The sequence below is a fragment of the Nicotiana tabacum genome, chromosome 6 (assembly GCF_000715075.1).
Source record: "Nicotiana tabacum cultivar K326 chromosome 6, ASM71507v2, whole genome shotgun sequence".
NCBI lineage: Eukaryota > Viridiplantae > Streptophyta > Magnoliopsida > Solanales > Solanaceae > Nicotiana > Nicotiana tabacum.
Window position 1 is genome coordinate 54202326 of NC_134085.1, and position 19066 is coordinate 54221391.

The following is a 19066-nucleotide window of genomic DNA, read 5'->3' on the forward strand; positions in this document are numbered from 1 at the left end:
AAAGTTGGAGACGCAAATGAGGGATTTGTCAATAGAACAAATTCCAAAGTAGAGAGGTACACTCCCAAGAGACACTATTGCAAACCCAAAAGGTGGTGGGAGTGATCCAACATCTCATTGTATGGCTATTACAACACGAACAAGTGGTTAACGATGGAGGACCCAAATAGGAAATTGAGAAGTAGGTTGAAGTACAAAATATTGTTAAAATTGAAGAACCCTCTATGAAGGTGAAGGCTCAAAAAGCAAGCTGCGAAGGAAAAGGCTCAAAAAGCAAGCTGCGAAGGGGTTGATGAAAAGGTAATGGAGACATCAAAACCTCTATCACAAATTCCCCCCCCCCTCTTTTCCTCAAAGACTACTTAGATGGGTTGATGATAGCAAACTTGAGAAATTCTATGACATTTTAAAGCAATTAATGGTAAACCTCCCCTTCGTGGAAGCATTTCAAGAGATGCCAGGTTTTTCTAAGTTCTTGAAGGATTTGATCACTAAGAAGAAAACCACTAAAAATAAAGTGGTGAATATCACTCATTGGGTTAGTACTATTATTGCCACAACCGCCATTCAAAAGAAAGAGGATCTAGGAGCCTTCACAATTCCATGCACTATCGGGTTGCGTAACTTTGTGCGAGCCTTTTGTGATAATGGGGCTAGCATCAACTTGATGCCCCTTGTCATTTACACGCAAGCAGGATTGGGAATTCCTAGACCTACAAGTATGAGGTTACAAACGGCTGACCGTTCATTAAAGAGGTCATTAAGAATAGCTGATGATGTGCTTGTGAAGGTGGGGAAGTTTCTCATCGCCGTTGACTTTGTGATTCTCGATTGTGCTATTGATAAAGAAATACCTATCATCTTGGGGAGACCATTCCTTGCTACCTGAAGAGCACTGATGGACACGAAATGGAATGAAATTAAGTGGAGTTAATGACAAAGAAGTTACCTTTCAAGCAAATAAAGGTATAAAATTACCACATGCATACGAGAATATTTCAGTCATTAATTTGGTTGATGTGGTAGAAGAGGCTGTTGCTATGAAAATGGAAGAGGAATGTCTTGATGAGGCATTAGAAGCTATCTTGGTAAATTTTGATGGGGAGGACATGGAATGATACCTTGAATTGATGAATGCTTTGGAAGGATTTGGCTCTATGCTTATGCACCGAAGAATCTTTCTCTTGACTTAGAGAATATAGCCACTCCTTCTGCTAAGCCTTCAATTTTCGAGCCACCACAACTTGAGCTCAAGCCACTGCCATCACACTTAAGGTATAAATTTCTTGGCCCTAATGAAACTCTTCCCATAATTGTTTCTTCTTTACTGGATGATGTGCAGGTTGACCACATATTGGAGACCTTGAGTGAGCACAAAAAATTCATTGGTTGGACTATAGAGGATATAAAGGGATTCCCGCTAGAATTTTTAAGCACAAGATACAATTGGAGGAAGATAGCAAACCTAGCGTGGAACATCAACGGAGGTTAAGTCCTTCCATGCAAGAGGTGGTGAAGAAAAAATCATAAAATGTTTATATGTCGGGTTGTCTACCCCATTGCTGATAGTCCTTGGGTGAGTCTGGTGAAATGTGTGCCAAAGAAAGGAGGTATGACTATGATTCATAATGATAAAAATGAACTCATCCCAATGAGGACGGTGATCAGGTGGAGAGTTTGCATGGACTATCGGAATCTCAATAATGTGACTTGCAAAGACTATTTCCCTCTGCTTTTTATTAATCAAATGCTTGATCAGCTAGCGGGAAGGTCATTTTATTGCTTCTTGGATGGTTATTCCGGTTACAACCAAATCAACATAGCCTTAGGGGACCAAGAGAAACAACATTCACATGTCCCTATGGAACCTTTGCTTTTAGTCGGATGCCATTTGGGCTATGTAATGCACCAACTATATTCCAACGATGCATGATGTCAATCTTCGCGGACATGGTGGAGGATTTCTTAGAGGTGTTCATGGATGACTTCTCAGTAGTTGGTGATTATTTTGAGCATTGCCTCGATAATCTTAGGCAAGTGCTCAAAAGATGTGAGAAGACAAATCTAGTGCTCAATTGGGAAAAACACCATTTCATGGTGGACGAGGGCATTGTCCTTGGCCATAAAATCTCCAAGAAAGGAATTGCGGTTGATCGAGCAAAGATTAAGATAATTTCCAAACTCCCTCCTCCTCTTTCAGTAAAAGGTGTTCGGAGTTTCTTGGGACATGCCGGTTTTTATCGGCAATTTATTAAGGACATCTCAAAATTGCTAATCTCGTGTGCAAGCTTCTTGAAAAGGATGCCAAATTTGAATTTGATGAGAAGTGCCTAAAAGCTTTTGAGTATTTGAAAGCAAGGCTCACCACAACACCTATTATTGTCACACTCGATTGATCCCTTTCATTTGAACTTATATGTGACGCTAGTGGTATGGCTATTGGAGCAGTGTTGGGTCAACGACATAACAAGATCCTTCATCTAATCTATTATGCAAGTAATACACTCAATGGCGTACAAATGAATTACATTGTAACTGAGTAAGAACTGCTAGCTATTGTCTATGCTTTTGAAAAATTTCGAGCTTATTTGTTAGGATCCAAAGTGATAGTCTACATAGATCATGCTTCTCTCCGCCACCTTATGGAGAAAAAGGATGCTAAACCCAGATTGATTAGATGAATTCTCTTGTTAAAATAATTTGACTTTGAAGTCAAAGACCAAAAAGGAACAGAGAATCAAGTTGCAGATCACTTATCTAGGCTTGAAGAGGCAGGGAAACTAAAAGAAAATCTTGAAATTAATGACGCCTTTCCGGATAAACACCTGTTGATGATATCTAGCACCTCCACCCCCAGGTATGCTGGAATCGCTAATTTCTTGGTTAGTGATCTTGCCCCAAATGAATTGGAAGCTTATCAAAAGAAAAAGTTCTTGCGGGAATGTAGGAAATACTATTGGGAGGAAGCCTTTTTGTTTCGGATTTGTTCCGACAATATCATTCGGCGTTGTGTTCTTGAAGAGGAGGTGATGCAAATTCTCAAAGCATGTCATGACTCCCCCATTAGGGGTCATCACAAGGAAAACTGTACTAATGCAAAGGTGCTTTAATGCGGATATTACTGGCCATCGATCTATGAAAATGCAAACCAAATGGTCAAAACATGTGACCAATATCAAAGACAAGGGTCTATTTCTAGAAGACATGAGATGCCTGAACTTTGTGATAGAGGTTGAGATTTTTGATGTGCGAGGGGATATTTAATGAGGAAAGGAGTGTAACCACCTTTTTGAAGAAGAACATATTTAATCAGTTTGGAAACCCAAGGGCTATCCTTAGTGACAGTGGTTCTCACTTTTACAACAAAGCTTTTACCGGGTTACTAGAAAAATATGGAGTTAAGAACAAAGTGGCAACCCCATATCATCCTCAGTCAAGAAGTCAGTTGAAGTCTCCAACGGAGAAATTAAAAATATTCTAGCAAAGATTGTCAATGCAAACAAGACCAACTGGTCAAAGAAGCTAGATGATACATTGTGGGCTTATCGAACTATGTTAAAGACACCCATTGGTACCTCACCCTACTGGATGATTTTCGGTAAGGCTTGTCACTTGTTAGTGGAACTTGAGCACAAAGCCATATGGGCATTAAAGAAATTAAATCTTAACTGGGCCGAAGCTATTAATCTAAGAATGACTCAGCTAAATGAGATGAAAGAATTCCATTTCCATGCATATGAGAATGCAGCCATGTATAAAGAAAGAATGAAGTTCGTTCATGACAAGAAAATTTTGAAGCGGGATTTTAAATCCGGTGACTTAGTATTTCTCTTCAATTTTAGATTGAAGTTCTTTTCGAGAAACTCAAATCCAAATGGTCTAGCCCATTTAAAGTGGTGAGTGTGTCTTCCTATGGTGCTATTGAATTAGAATCTGAAGATAGGACATGAACTTTCAATGTAAATGGCCAAAGGGTTAAGTATTACCTCGGTACTATTGGATAAAGGCAATTGGTCGAACAATTTGCACTAAAGGATGGAGATGTATCAATCCCCACTACTGAATAGCCAAAACAGGGATAACATCGTCGTGTCGTGACATTAAATCAAGCGCTTCTTGGGAGGCAATCCAAATGTTGGTAACGAATATTTGGTTAAATTTTGATTTTAGTAGGTTTATTAGCCATGTTGAATAATATAACGTGTTTGTTAGAATGTAGGTTACCCAAAATACAAGAAAAGAAGGTGCAAATATAGAAGGAAAAGGAAGGAAAACAAGCTGAGCTTCAATTGTTGTTTTTGCGACAACATTTGTGACCGTAGAAGGAGTTTGCGGGCCGCATAATGGTCGCAGACACAAGCAGAAAATCATCCAAATTCATCCTTCCAAATGCGGAGGCATTTCAATTTCTACGGTCCTCATAGTCATTATGCGACCACATAATGGGTTGCAAAACCACCTTAAGTCTTACAGGTAATAATCCATCGTGAAACCCATATGCAATCGTGTAGTGTGGTTCGCGATGGTAAATGCAACGTAGAATGTCAAGGTATAAAACCTACCTACCTTCTGTCTCATCTCTTTCCACCGTCTTTCAACAACATTCGGGCTAACAAAAGAAGAACAAACGAAAATTTTGGAATTAAAAAGAAAAGAAAAGAAAGTCGAACAAGATAAACTCACCGTGTTCCCGCGAATCATTTCCACAACACTTGCTCAAAATCTTCCAACAATCTGGTGAGTAACTTCTAGATTCTTTTCTGCTAAGTTGAATCAGTAGTTGTACAAACTCCTTACTTCATTCTAATACCTCTTCTATGACACCTTTTCTTGTATCTGGGAATCCAATTTGGAGTCAATGTTTACTGTGGGTCTGTTAAAATCAGGGTGGTTAGAGTTAGAATCATTAATTTGAGTTTGAGGTTCAGTGATTATGAGAGATACACAAAAGAAACTTATGTGTGACACCTAGAACTGATCTGATGTTATTTGTTAGGTGCCCACTCTATAAAATTAGGAGTTAGTTGTGTAATAGAAACAAACTGGTATGGTAAAATATAAGTTCGTATGTGTTTGGGGGGAAGGTAACTATGAGGGTGATTATGCAGCCGCACAAATAGTTTGCGGACCGCATAATGGTTGCAGAAAAAATTAGTATGAAGCCTAGTAAGAAAGTCATTCTGCGACCAATCTGCGATCACAAAATTTGATATGCGACCAATATGAGATTTCACAATGTAATACTTATGTCAGGTCACACATCGCAGAATGTTCTGCGGTTTGCATATCTATTATGTGATAGCAAAAAGGGGTCGCAGAAATTTTTTTGTCTCTCATTATACATGTTATATTTACACATGCCTCATCATATACTCACTTCTAATTGTTTGGTAGGAATGGCACCAAAGAAATCTTTAGCATCGCGAAATCTTTAGCATCGCGAAAATCTTGAGATTCCCGGCTCTTGGAGTTTATACAAAGAGGTACTAACAACAAGAAAGATCCTTGGAGAAAAGTATCTGAGCTTGAATGGTTTAAAGGAACACTACCCGCATGTATTAGAAAACATCGAAATGAGAAAGTGGGAAGTTTTAACTGAAGTTCCGGGGGAGTACAATGAAACACTTGTCAAGGAATATTATGCGGCATATGCAACATCCAGGAACGCAGAACAAAAGAGAAACCATGTTTTCTTGAAATCTGTTGTAGTCCGAGGAGTTGAAATACTATGTGATTCTATCTCGATCAATGATTCATAATGTGATTCTTGGGACTAATGCATAACAGAGTTTGATGCTAAGATGGCAAATAAAGAAGTAGAGCGTGTGTGGGTAGCCTCTGTCATAGCAACGGGAACTCCACCCTGGATTACACCATGCCAAAGAATTCACAAGAGGGACTTCACTCAAGAAGGCACTATTGGCTAAGTTTCGTGTATTCTTGTCTCATGCCTTCCAGAAATGAGACCGACATCAGTATAGAGAAGGCGATCCTCATTGCTTGCATCATGTTGGGTATAATAATTGATGTGGGACATCTCATATTCAGTGAGATTGGGATCCGGGCAAACCAGAAACAAACATCACTCCTATTCCCATGCTTAATCCATGCTTTGTGTATAGATGCAAATGTTCCCTTGAACCCCAAACATGACCGTATATTGAAATCTTTTCAGGATATTGACATCACCGAGCACAATGACTCTATAGAGATAGTGGTTGAAGATCCACCAGAGCAATAATTAGAGAAATCGCCTATTCTCCCTCCAGCTTCATTTGTTTCAGCAGCACCTGCATCCTCATCAAGGCCAGACACTTATTAAGCACCAGCTACCTCTACACCTACTCCTGGACCAGTCACTATGCCACCACCTATTTCACTGCCGGCACTCTCCAAGCTCGGTCTACTGGCACAATATACCAATTCCAAAGTAGACAAACTAACAAAAGAATTGCCATAGCTTATCCGACAAGCATTGACACCGCTACAAACCTCAGTGAGTGAGCTTCAAAAACAACATTTATCATATGAAGCCCGACTCAATCACTTGGATGTTCGATTTGAGAAGATTGAGTGAGGTGGAGTTGGTGATATGCCTCAACTAAAAAAGATGTAGCTGAGCTAAAGTTAGAGCTGCATAAGATGGAAACACTAGAGTTCGACATGACCACCCTTCTCCCGGTAGAAGCGGAGCAGGCAACTGACAACTTTACCGTCCTAGATCTGGATTTCACAAACCTCCTTACAACTGAGGGGGAACATGGTACTGATATCTCACAAGCTTCGGGTTCAACTACACACAACAATTACCATTCAGATAACGAATCCAAAGAATCTTATGAAGACACAGATGAAGAGGGGATACTAGAGGAAGATGATAATTTCTTTTTGTGTCGAATTGTCATCTTTTGATCATTTATCATCCAAACTCGTTCCTACACATAAGAAACACATAATGAGTATATTTCACATCAAAAACAATGTAATCTCACGCGACTCACACAAGAATTAATATGCAAATATACTCAAAAATAAACATTTTTCATCATTTATCAGCTTCCTCCGTAACTTATTTGACACATATTGAGGTTCAATCGATCCACGTGGTGAGTTTAATTTTTAGGCAAAATACATACTTTACCCATCGACCTTGTCCCCAAATCTCTCTTATACACCTGTTAAAGATGGGAATAATATTACACACCAAAACTTTTAAAGGTGTGTCAATTACACACCACTCACTACTAAAAAACGGCAAATTTCCGACTGAAAAAGTAGTCGGAAATTTCCGACGGAATCAGTTGGAAAATACATAAAAATTTATTTTTTAATTTTTACTAATAGTTACGACTAATATTCCATCTATATCCGTCGTAAATTTTGGCGGAAAATTCCGCGCCACTGTTAGCGACCAATTCGGTCGGAAATAATTTTTTTTTTTTTAAAAATAGCGACCGATTCGGTCGGAAATTTTTAGTAAAACGAGGTTGACTGCTTTGACCAAATTACCGACCGAATCAGTCGGAAATATTTTTTTAAAACCTACCAGCGCACTTTTTTCTTTTCCTTTCCCTCTTTTCTTCCTTCTCTCTTCTCTCTCTCACTTAAACTTCCCCCACCCAAACCCACTGCTGCCACCAACCAGCGGCACCATCGGCGCTCTGTCGAGACTCCGTCTCCACTGCCACCAACCTGCTGAAGCTCCGTCTCCACTGCCCGGTAAATTCTCTTTGACTGTTTAAAATTTTTATTAAATCACATCAGATTTGTGTGTCTCTAATTTTTATTAAGATGCCAAAAGTTTATACGAAACTAGAGAGACAATTGGATACCCATTCTGATCCTTTCTTGTGCATTGCTACCTTCTACAGTTGTCCATATTATCCGTCTTTTTTGCTTTTACAATTTGCACACTCCTAACAATATATTTTATGGAATTAATTACACTAATATTTGTTTAAACTATTTTTTATCTCTATTAACTGTCGTACTTAATTAACAATCACTAGTTAGAACAGTAAGAGCAGATTTGAGAAAAATACTACTCCTATTAGATGGCCTTTTTTTTAAAATGTCAAACAATTTAAAACAAATTCAGTTTATCAAAACGACTAATTTTGAGAACGAGACAAGTAGACTAAATAAATTGTTGAGGGAGAAAAAGGAAATAGGACTTGAGGCCCAAAGTATACAAGCTTTGATTTGTTCGGATGGCCAAAGGCATCACGTTGTATCCCAGTGCCAAAATTACAACATCATGATTTTTTCTTCACTCACTTATTTCTTTTTATAGTAGAAGAAGCTCTTCTTTCTTCCATACACGTCTTTCCTGTATAATGTATTTTTATGTTAAAATAATGTATTTTTCTTTTTAAAATTCAGTAAATAAATGAGAAGTGTTCTTTGGAATTATAGTTCCATACCTGGGGATTGCTGAAGTCAGTACATAGATTTACTAAAAGAAGGCTGTCATAGTTCATCAAGTTCCTTTTTTCATATTATTTCAGCAAATAGTTTGATGTCATAGTTTCTCTAGCAGTTTTATATCTTGCCATCCATGGAATTACAGATTAAATTTTTTGTGTCGTCAGTTCTCAATTGTTTACTAAGGTGTCTTGTTGCTGGATATTCACGTACTATATGAAAAGGAGTTTAATAGCCTGAATTATACTACTTCCATAAGTAGGATCAATATAGTGGTATTAGAAAACCTCTATTTGCTATGTTATTGTTGTTCTGGATCTTACTGATGAATGTGCAGTTAAAATAAGAACAAGAACTCTAGTTTTTTTCTTTTAGTTGTTACAATTGACTTGTTTTTTGATGGAAAAATCTGCTAATTACTCACATAATTAGTTCAGTATTATCTCTACACGTATAAAAGCAATAAAAGTAATTTCAATAAAGGGTTGGTAAGACGAACATGTGTGTAGTCTTGCTGTCAAATTACGAGATGAATATCATATGATAAGAGAGTCAAAGCACTTTAATTTAAAGTTTGGTAAGAGTTGGAGACTTCTACAAAGAATTACTTCAAGTACAACTTGCATGACGGGAATTATTTGCACTTTTACATCATGCACGAGCTTTTAATTTCTTTATTTTCACTATTTAGCTGACTTAATTTGATTACCTCTTTGGTTAATTGGTTCTAATTTTGTGCACTACTCTAAATTAAGCCAATAATCATGATTAATTTTATCACAAACCCAAATCATTGTTCCAGTAAAATGAGAAGCATTTTTGGGTGTCCCTGCAAACTCTGAACTCTGTCACATGAAGTTTAAGCCAAAAAAAAATTAAGAAACCAAGCCCCCCAAATCTTGAAGTTCTTTATACTATTAATCCCATTTCTCTTTGTTTATGGTACTGAGTTTTTTTTTTGGGTTCCATTAAAAGTGAAAGTACTAGCACAGTGAACAAAGTGTAAATATGTTGTGGATTTTGTTTTCTTCTGTTTTAGAGGTGTTGTCAAACTTGATTTATAGTTTGTGAGTCAAAGCTATATTGTCATTGATGATAATGACTCTAATTGGCGCTTCTGTTACATTTTCTCTTTACATTCTTTTAAAGTGGTAGATCTGAAGATTCTGGTGTTGAAAGTGATCTTGTTAAAACTCTTTAGACAGAAAGCTAATTGTCTTTTGGATCTTTCAGTTTTCAAGATTATGATCCTTTTGTCCTCCTCAATACCAAATAAAAACACTTCCACTTGTTAGTTATGACTATTTCTTTTGTTTGAGAAATCATTAATTAATTTAGATTATATGAACGTTTAAGAAGCTATTCAAATTTAATTAGTATATTTAAAGACTTATAGTATTTAGAATAGGGATTAATGTGAGATTTCGAGTGTTAAAAATATTATTTTAAAGAATAAAATATATTAACTAAAGTGCTTTGACACAATGATATGTATATTTCTAAAAGGAACCTTTGAAAGAGTATAACTTTGTAACCAGTTTAAATAAATCAAATTATTTTAAATATCTCATTTATAGATTTCTATTTGTGTAGATAGAATTTGTGCATCGTAGATGGATATATAATAGGAATCATCCTAATCGTGCGGGGTTGAGGGATGAATTTATTGAAGGGGTTGCTGAATTTATTGTTAAGGCTCAAACACTTGATGATTTTCTTATTGGAGGAAGGATTAGGTGTCCTTGTATGAAATGTAAATGTGTTAAGTTATTGAAATCAGACGAAGTTAAAGTCCATCTCTACAAGAAAGGGTTTGTAGAAAATTATTATATATAGACTGCTCACGGGGAGAATCATGCTAGTTTAGATGATGCTAACTTTCATAATTATTTTGATGGTGAGGGTAGCCCCATTTTGGAGCATAATGTTGAAAATTCTCGATACAATGAAATGATGAGGGATGCTTTTGGGACGTTTTCTGGGTTTCAATCCGAACCAAAGGATGAGGCTAAGCGTTTCTATGAACAGTTACTAGAAGCTAGTCGTCCATCGTATGAAGGTTCGGTGCATTCCAAGTTGTCTGTTGCGGTTAGATTGCTAAGTATTAAATCGGATAGTTCTATTTCCCAAGTGGGCATGGATTCTATTATTGGGCTTATGAATGAACTTAATCCGAGTAACATTGACTTACCAAAAGATTTCTACACTGCTAAAAAATTAGTTTCTAAGTTGGGTCTTTCATCAGAGAGAATTGATTGTTGTGAGAAAGGTTACATGTTGTTCTATAAGGATGACACATCTCTAGAGAACTGTAAATTTTGTAATCAGCCTCGTTTTAAGGAAGTCACAAATGCCAATACAAAAAAGAAAGTTCCAGTTAAAGCGATGCATTACTTACCTCTTATACCTAGGTTAAAGAGGTTGTATGCATCAATGAGCTCTGCTCCTCATATGAGATGGCACTACTAACATAGAAGGCCACCTGGTATACTCTGCCATCCATCAGATGGAGAAGCGTGGAAGCATGTTGATAGGGTTTCATCGAGTTTGCTAGTGAAACAAGAAACATTAGGTTAGGATTATGCACAGATGGATTTACTCCATTTGTTGTCTCTACTACACCATATTCATGTTGGCCGGTGTTTGTTACTCCATATAATCTTCCGCCAGAGTTGTGTATGACAAGTCCATATCTGTTCCTAACTTGTATTGTTCCAGGTCCACGCAATCCAAAAAGTTTGATTAATGTATACTTGCAGCCTTTGATTGATGAGTTACAATTATTATGGCATCAAGGTGTGGAAACATATGATATATCAACCAAACAAAACTTCAGATTACATGCTGCTTTGATGTGGACTATAAATGATTTTCCTACTTATGGAATGTTGTCCGGATGGTCGACTGTTAAAAAGTTAGCTTGCCCTTGTTGTATGGAAGACACTAAAGCATTTACTTTGAAACATAGAGGTAAAAATACATGGTTCAACTGCCACCGTAGATTCTTGCCAATGAATCATGAATTTGGGCGAAATACAAGTGCATTTATGAAGAACCGAATTGATTTTGAGGAGCCACCAGCCTGCTTGTGTTCAGAAGAAATTTGGAATAGAGTAAGGGATATGCCTAAAGTAACACAGTCTCCACCATCTAAGATACTAGGTTATGGTGTCACACACAACTGGACTAAATGGAGCATATTTTGAGAATTACCTTATTGGAAGCACAATCTTCTTCGGCATAATCTGGACGTCATGCATATCGAGAAGAATTTTTTTGACAACTTGTTTAACACTATTATGGATGTTACTAACAAGACCAAAGATAACTTGAAGGCTAGGATGGACTTAAAGGAATATTGTAGGCGAACTGAGTTGTATCTAACGTACTTTAATAACAAGATACAGAAGCCCAAAGCCAGTTACACGTTCACTTTGGATGAGAGAAGAGAGATTTGTAGTTGGGCTAACAATTTGAGGATGCCTGATGAGTACGCATCAAATTTATGTAGGTGTGTTGACATGAAAGAAGGGAAGTTGGCGTCAATGAAAAGCCACGATTGTCATATTTTCATAGAAGCGTTAATGCCTATTACGTTCAATGCATTGCCTGATCGAATATGGAAACCGATTACAGAGATAAGTTATTTTTTTAAGGATTTGTGTTCTAGCACATTGAGGGTGGAGAACTTAATTTATATGGAGAGTAACATTATCTTAACTTTAAACAAGCTGGCAAAAATTTTCCCTCTTGGTTTTTTTGATGTAACGGAACATCTTCCAATTCACCTTGCACAAGAGGCACGGCTTGGAGAGTCAGTTCAATGTAGATGGATGTATCCCTTCGAGAGGTAATGAAATTTAATCATTTACCTTTTGTATTTGCTTTAAAGATTGTTTTGTCTAAAAATAACACTATACAGTACTATTGGCAAATGTAAACGGACCATAAAAATAGATCAAGAATTGAAGGTTCGATTTGCGAGGCATATGTGGCTAAAGAAACATCTTATTTCTGTTCATACTATTTTGAACATGATATGCCACGTTTGAGAAATAGACCGAATCGGCATGACAATGGAGGCGAAATCGATCCTTTGGCATCACCCTTTTCCATTTTTAATCAACCAGGTAAAGGAGGTCCAAAAAATAGTCCTAAGTGAAGGTTGTCTGAGATGGAGCTAAAGTCAGCTACAACACATGTATTGTTAAATTGCCCTGAGGTCCAACCTTATTATAGGTAGGTATATATTCGTATATATTACGGACTTTTATATTAAATATACCACTGGTTTAACTAATAAATATTATAATGGCAGTTACTCTGTGGATACATATGGGCAAGATGTTGTTTATCCCAAGTTTTCAGAGTGGTTTAAAGAATTTGTAAGTATTACTTATTATTTAACATGATTTTTATTATATGTAATTAATTATATATATTTTTAAAATTCTAAATTATATTTAATTTTATATATATATATATATATATATATAGAGAGAGAGAGAGAGAGAGAGGGGTTCATGATCCAGCTAATGGCATTAAAGACTCATTTTTACGTGATATAGCTTGGGGACCTGACCCTAGAGTAAGAATGATGTCTAAATACGTAGTCAACGGGTACAAGTTTCATACAGAAGAATGGTCTAATGGAAAGAAAACCAACAATAGTGGGGTATGGGTGAAAGGTGATGGAGATGTTGATTATTATGGTGTGCTTCAACAGATTTTGGAATTGGAATATGTTGTAGGTTGGCCGAAGAAAAAGTTGGTACTCTTTCGATGTAAATGGTATGATCCAATACCGAATAGAGGTACAAAGGTGCACGCCCAATACAACATAGTTGAAATTAAACACACGAGACAATATAGACTTTATGATCCCTTTATCATTGCACAAAATGTGAAACAAGTGTATTATGCTCCTTATCCTTTGAGCAAGAATAAGTTTGCATGGCGGGTAGTTTTGAAAACAAAGCTCGTAGGTAGAGTGATAGTCGAAGATGCATTAGATGTGGCGTACCAGAATGACATTTCAAATATTGAATCAATAGTGGATGATGAATTAGCAGATGAATTGCAGCATAATGAAGGGATATATGAAGAATTTGATCCTTCTGCCCTTGCTACAAATGAGGACGAAGATAGAGGTGTAGAACATGATACAAGTGATGAGGAAGAATTACAAGATGAAAGTGAAACAGGCGATGATGAAGACTTAGATGATTACTATGAAAATAGAGATGAAGATTAACTTGTTATTCTTAGATGATTACAAATGAGGACGAAGATAGAGGTGTCTGTATTTTGGAGTTGCAAATTTATGGTCTTTAATATCTTCATTTGTTTTTACTTCATTAACTTCAGAATAAGATCTGCTTCTTTTGTTTTCCCTTTTTTCCATTTATGAAAGAATTGATCTGATTTATCTTCAAGTTGAAAAAAAATCTTATTTATCTTTTATTTTTTTTTTCTGCATTTTTTAGTAAATATTACTAGCTCCTGTTTATGAATCCATCAATTAGATAACCAACCAAAAACCTGTAAACCTAATTAAGAAATTTCCATAGTACAATTTCACTACTGTCATGATTTGGTTTGCAGGTATATAAGTGAAGGTTTGCTCACTCTTGAGTACTTACAGGTAAGCATTTTATATATATGTAAAATGAATGTGCATTTCTTTACTTCTAAGTGATGTTTCAAAATGATGGGAGAATATTTGTGTGTTTTCAGCTCCGTGGAGGCTGCAAAAGAAGAAGAGGCGTTACAGGCCTGGAACAGTGGCTGTTCGAGAAATTAGGTGCCTTCTGGAGACATGGAATCTTCTTATTCCAGCTGTTCCTTTCATCAGACTAGTAATATTTCGTTGCTGTCTCTAAGAACCTAACATATCGATGTTGTTCTGCTATTGCCCTTCTTTTTTCTGTTACACACATGATGATTATGTGCTTACTCAAAAGGGATAAAGTTAGACTGCTAGCGTTATTTGAGCTTATCAGCTACATGATTAGATGAAATAGGGGAAACTCCAAATATATCATAGCTTGCTTTTGTGCTTAGTTACCATGTGATTTGGCTAAAATGGGAGAATGAAGCTTGAAGCTAAAGCTAAATAGTTGTAGTTGCCTTATTTAATGTGGATTGCAATGAGTATATGTGACTTATTGTTGCACTAGCACTAGCGAGGAAGCTAATGTTAGGGGTTTCAAGGGGCAGAAGTTAATTGATGAGTATCAGTGAGACTAATGTTAGGGGTTTCATGGTTCTGATGTGGACTAAGGAGTGCATGTTAAGATCTACATTCTGACCATCTGTAGCTGGCTCTCTTTTAGATGTAAATGTGTTGTAGAACTGTTATCTTGATATCCTTGATTATGAATGGTTTAACTTATCCAAATAGGTTATACATTTAAATCTTTGCATTTATTAATGTTTCACCAAAGCTAATTGGTTTTCCCTCTTTCTCTTGTCTGGGGCAGGTTAAACAAATTAGTTTCAATTATAAACCTGAGATAACTCGCTGGCAAGCTGAGGCTATAATAGCTCTTCAGGAGGTACTACAACTTGTCAGAATAATAAATTGATCTGTTTGCAGCTATTTGGATCGTTGCATTTAGTTATTTATAAAATCAAGTATCCATGAAGAGGACAGGGAAATAGATTCATATAAATATACAGTGCCCAAGAATCGACTCAAATTATATGAGTAGTAAAGAACTCTAACCAGCATCTATTTTAGCTCCCAATTATATGAGAGCTTGTGTTAGCTCCAATTATATGAGTGGTAAATCAGTTCAAATAGTTAAGCTTTTTCCTATCTATTTTGCTAAATAAACCACTCTATAAGTCACATGTTTGTTTGACTTTACTATCTCAATAGACAGAAAGGGATAATTTGTCATTGATTTTAACTTCTGGATGCGAAATATGTTGAGGTCTTCTGCTCTTTAACCTTCTTAATTTCTTCAGTTTATTTTTCTTTAGGAGTAATTTTTATTTCAATAACACACAACTAACTTGCTGTAAAATATGAAGAAAATAGTTTACATGTGATGATAATTAAGCATAAAATTATCATGTGTACCTTCCTTATTTTAGTTCTACTCTATTTACTAATTGTCCAGATATTAAGCCTTCCTGTTTTCCATTTTAACTTTGTTACTTTCATGCTTTTCTAGAGACTATATATATTTAAATAAAGTTGTGCATGCCCGAATGGTAAAACCCAAAAATAAAGTTGCTACTTGACTTATTTGGTTTCTTTAGTTGTTTAATTATTTTATATTTACTGTCACTTGTTGTATTTTTTGTTTTGTATTTTATTATGATTATATTACAGATATGGAATCTAAGGGGAAGGAGAAAATAAAATCTAAGAAGAAAAAACAATCTGTTCCAACTTTCTCAACTATGCCAAATATGAGTCATCCTCTTCCTCATCCTCCTCAATCGACTTCATTGTCATCCACCATGTTTACTATCCCCGCTCCATCTAATAATTCAGTTCAGTATTATTCTATGCCTGCTAAAGGCGGTCAAAGTAACACCGTTTTTAACTTTGTACCCACATCTTTTATACCATTATCTTCACCGGGCTTTCATGGTGGCTCACCAGCTGTTGTACCCTCGGTCTTTTATGGTAGTCAACATACTGACTCACCAGCTGTTTCACCCCCGGGCTTTCATGGTAGTCAGCATACTGGCTCACCAGCTGCTGCACCCCCGAGCTTTCATGGTAGTCAGCATACTGGCTTACCAGCTGTTGAACCCCCGAGCTTTCATGGTAGTCAGCATGATGGTGCATCTTTTGTTGCTCCATCATCTTCCAGTCCATCATCATCATCCATTCCCAGCATATCTAGGTTGGATATTGGATTCTCTCGCCCAGCTACATCTAGTGCTGCTTCTGCACCATCTCATAGATGCAGGTAGAATCTTGGAGGGAATGTACAATTTAATAGTTATAATCGATTGATAATCGTCCACCACAAGGATGGGTAATAAGGTTCTTATACAAATTTTTATGTTTTGAATGTACATTTAGATACGTTAACATTAAGGAGTATTTATTTGCAATTAAAAGGTGTTTATTAATTATATATATGTTAACTTTAATGCAGGTTTTTGCCATCCTTTCAAGCTACACATTTGGTTACAGATTCTATGAAGCCATTTTATCATGAGCCGTGGACTTCTTGGGGAAAGATACCGTACAGCATCAGAGAGCAAATGTGGAATCAATTTAGGGTAAAAATTAATTATATTTATTACTAATTATCGTCTTCATCTAATGTTACTTTTTTATATTGCAGACAAGGTGTACATGGCATCCTCAGCATCAAAATGCAATAAATAGTATTTTCGAGAAGAAAGCTGCTATAAGGATTAAAGATACTATGTGCGCTGCTCGAAATTCCGGTAAAATGCCGGAATGATTAAGAGAAGATGTTTGGGATAAACTTCTTGAGAAATGGAATACCCCAGAATGGAAGGCAAAGAGTGAACAAGCAAAGGCAAACCGTGCCTCTAAAAACGGTGGCTCGTTGCATACAGGAGGTTCAATTACTTTTGAGGCCCATAAACTAAGAATGGTAATTATTTATAAAAAAATTCTTAGTTTTACATATAGAATTTTACGTTTGTAAAGTCTAACTCATACTTTTTCTTATGAAGGAAAAGGAAAGAGGGTGAGATGTGAGTTACGCTGAGGTCTTCGAGGAGTCGCATAAGAAAAAGAAAAAGGATGGTATAAGAGAACACTGGGTGGAGACGCGTGCATCAGACACATATGTAAAATTCTAACTTCATAATTATTTATGGTTTATTAATATTAGTTTGTTTACATAATAGTCATGATTTTCATTTTAGGAAGATTATCATAAAAGGTTGGAAGAATAGCAACAAACTCAGCTTCCTTCAACTCAACCAACACCTGATAATATGGCTTCATTGTGGACAGAGGCAGCGGGTGGAGCAAACAAAGGCAGAGTCTACGGACTAGGAGTACATCGACCTATAGGTCATCCAAACCCACTCTTAGCCAATTCTTCTCCTCAAAATCAAGAATAGATGGAAGATATGAGAAACGAAATTCGTGGATTGAAGCAACAATTGGACTTCCAATACAGAACATTTGTTAAGATGCAGAAATTCATGCGTAAACATGGGCATGATTTATCTGATGATGAGGATGAACAAACTGAATCTGATGTGTAGTAGTTTAGTTGTGATATTTTGGTTGATTGGTAAACTTGAATGTGAGAAACAACTTTAATTTATGTATTGCTTTTAAACTTGAATATGGGCTGCTATTTGGATGTTTTTATGCCCAAAATTGTTAGGTTTAAATGTTGGTATTGTTGGTTTAAGTTGTGTTAATGGTTGGCATTGTTGGTTTAGAATTTGTTAATGTATTGTTAATTTAGATAGTGTTAATGTATTGTTGGTTCGTATTATTATATTAATGTATCGTTGGTTTAGATTGTTGGTTGGTATTTTTTGTTTGTGATAGTTTGACAGGTCGTGTAGCTCGAAATTGGGTAGAATTCTGCCCAGTTTTGTACAAATTCCGACTGAAACGATCGGAAAGCTCCCTAGATTTAACAATAAATTGTCAGATTTTTGACTGATTCGGTCGGAAAGTTTTTTCTAAAAAAATTATTATTCAGAAATTTTCGACGGATTCCGTCGAAAATTAAATAAAATTTAATTTTTAATTATTAATTTCCGGCAGATTCAGTTGGAAATTTCAAAAAAAAAATATTCAACAGTTTTCGACGGATTTCGTCGGAAAATAAATAAAATTTAATTTTTAATTATTAACTTTCCTTGTATTATTACGACCGATTCAGTCGGTAAATTTCGACCACTTTAGTCGGAAAGGTGAATTATTTGGTAGTCTGACCTTTTCGAAATTTGCGACCACTTTAGTCGGAAATCACCAACGGATTCGGTCGGAAATTATTTTCCGACCAACTTTTTTCCGACCGACCAAATTCGGTCGGAAAGTAGTCGGAAATACGTGATTTCCGACCGAATTCCGACCGTTTTGGCCGTCGAAAATCTGGCATTTTCTAGTAGTGACTTCGGTGTTTGACCACATCTGTCTTAAAGATTACTATTACACGCGTCAATCAACGTCTGACACGTGTCATAAATCGTTAAAAAAAACTGAAAAAGAACCTCTGCCCCCTGCCCCCACTCCTCATCTTCCCAAAGAAAAAAATACAGAAAAAAACCCCCACCCCCTCCTCATCTCCCCAACCCCATCATCTTCTCCACCACCACCATACTACCACCAACCCTTCCACTACAAACACCTTCTTCCCCAACTATAGATTAAACTCTTTGCCCGATTTTTAACAAGTTTTAACAACATCCATCATAAATCCTTATAGAAATTTCAAAATCAAGCTCAAAAAGCTTCAAACTTGTTAATGGTGTTTTTTGAATTTTATCAAATTTAATCACCTAAATAAATTTTTATTCAACAATAATCACGAATTCAAACTAATTTTCTAGGTCATGGAACACCAAATTCAACAAGACCCGATTAAATTTTCAAGCTTTTTCAAAAGGTCAATAATGATGATTTTTATAAGACCCAATAGCTCCTCTTTTCTTCTTCCTTTTCTTTTTC

The 19066-nt window shown here is 36.3% G+C and overlaps 2 protein-coding genes across 10 annotated transcripts; both read left to right on the forward strand.

Annotated features, from left to right (window-relative positions):
* Positions 1 to 418: 418 nt before the first annotated feature.
* LOC142181823 (uncharacterized) lies at positions 419 to 889 on the forward strand. The gene has a single exon (XM_075255377.1). The coding sequence runs from the start codon at positions 419 to 421 to the stop codon at positions 887 to 889; it is 471 nt and encodes a 156-aa protein (XP_075111478.1).
* A 6673-nt stretch (positions 890 to 7562) lies between these two features.
* On the forward strand, positions 7563 to 17909 carry LOC107819531 (uncharacterized). 9 transcript variants are annotated; one of them, XM_075254751.1, is made up of 11 exons: positions 7563 to 12274; positions 12555 to 12663; positions 12743 to 12809; positions 14029 to 14068; positions 14161 to 14282; positions 14907 to 14981; positions 15767 to 16355; positions 16548 to 16674; positions 16740 to 17018; positions 17101 to 17217; positions 17296 to 17909. In XM_075254751.1, the coding sequence occupies exons 7-9, from the start codon at positions 15769 to 15771 to the stop codon at positions 16860 to 16862; spliced, it is 837 nt and encodes a 278-aa protein (XP_075110852.1). In that variant the 5' UTR covers positions 7563 to 12274; positions 12555 to 12663; positions 12743 to 12809; positions 14029 to 14068; positions 14161 to 14282; positions 14907 to 14981; positions 15767 to 15768; the 3' UTR covers positions 16863 to 17018; positions 17101 to 17217; positions 17296 to 17909. The 9 variants fall into 9 exon arrangements, with proteins under 9 accessions (XP_075110852.1, XP_075110848.1, XP_075110850.1 ...); XM_075254747.1 differs by having other exon boundaries at positions 7563 to 12663; XM_075254749.1 differs by having other exon boundaries at positions 12555 to 12809.
* Positions 17910 to 19066: the final 1157 nt, after the last annotated feature.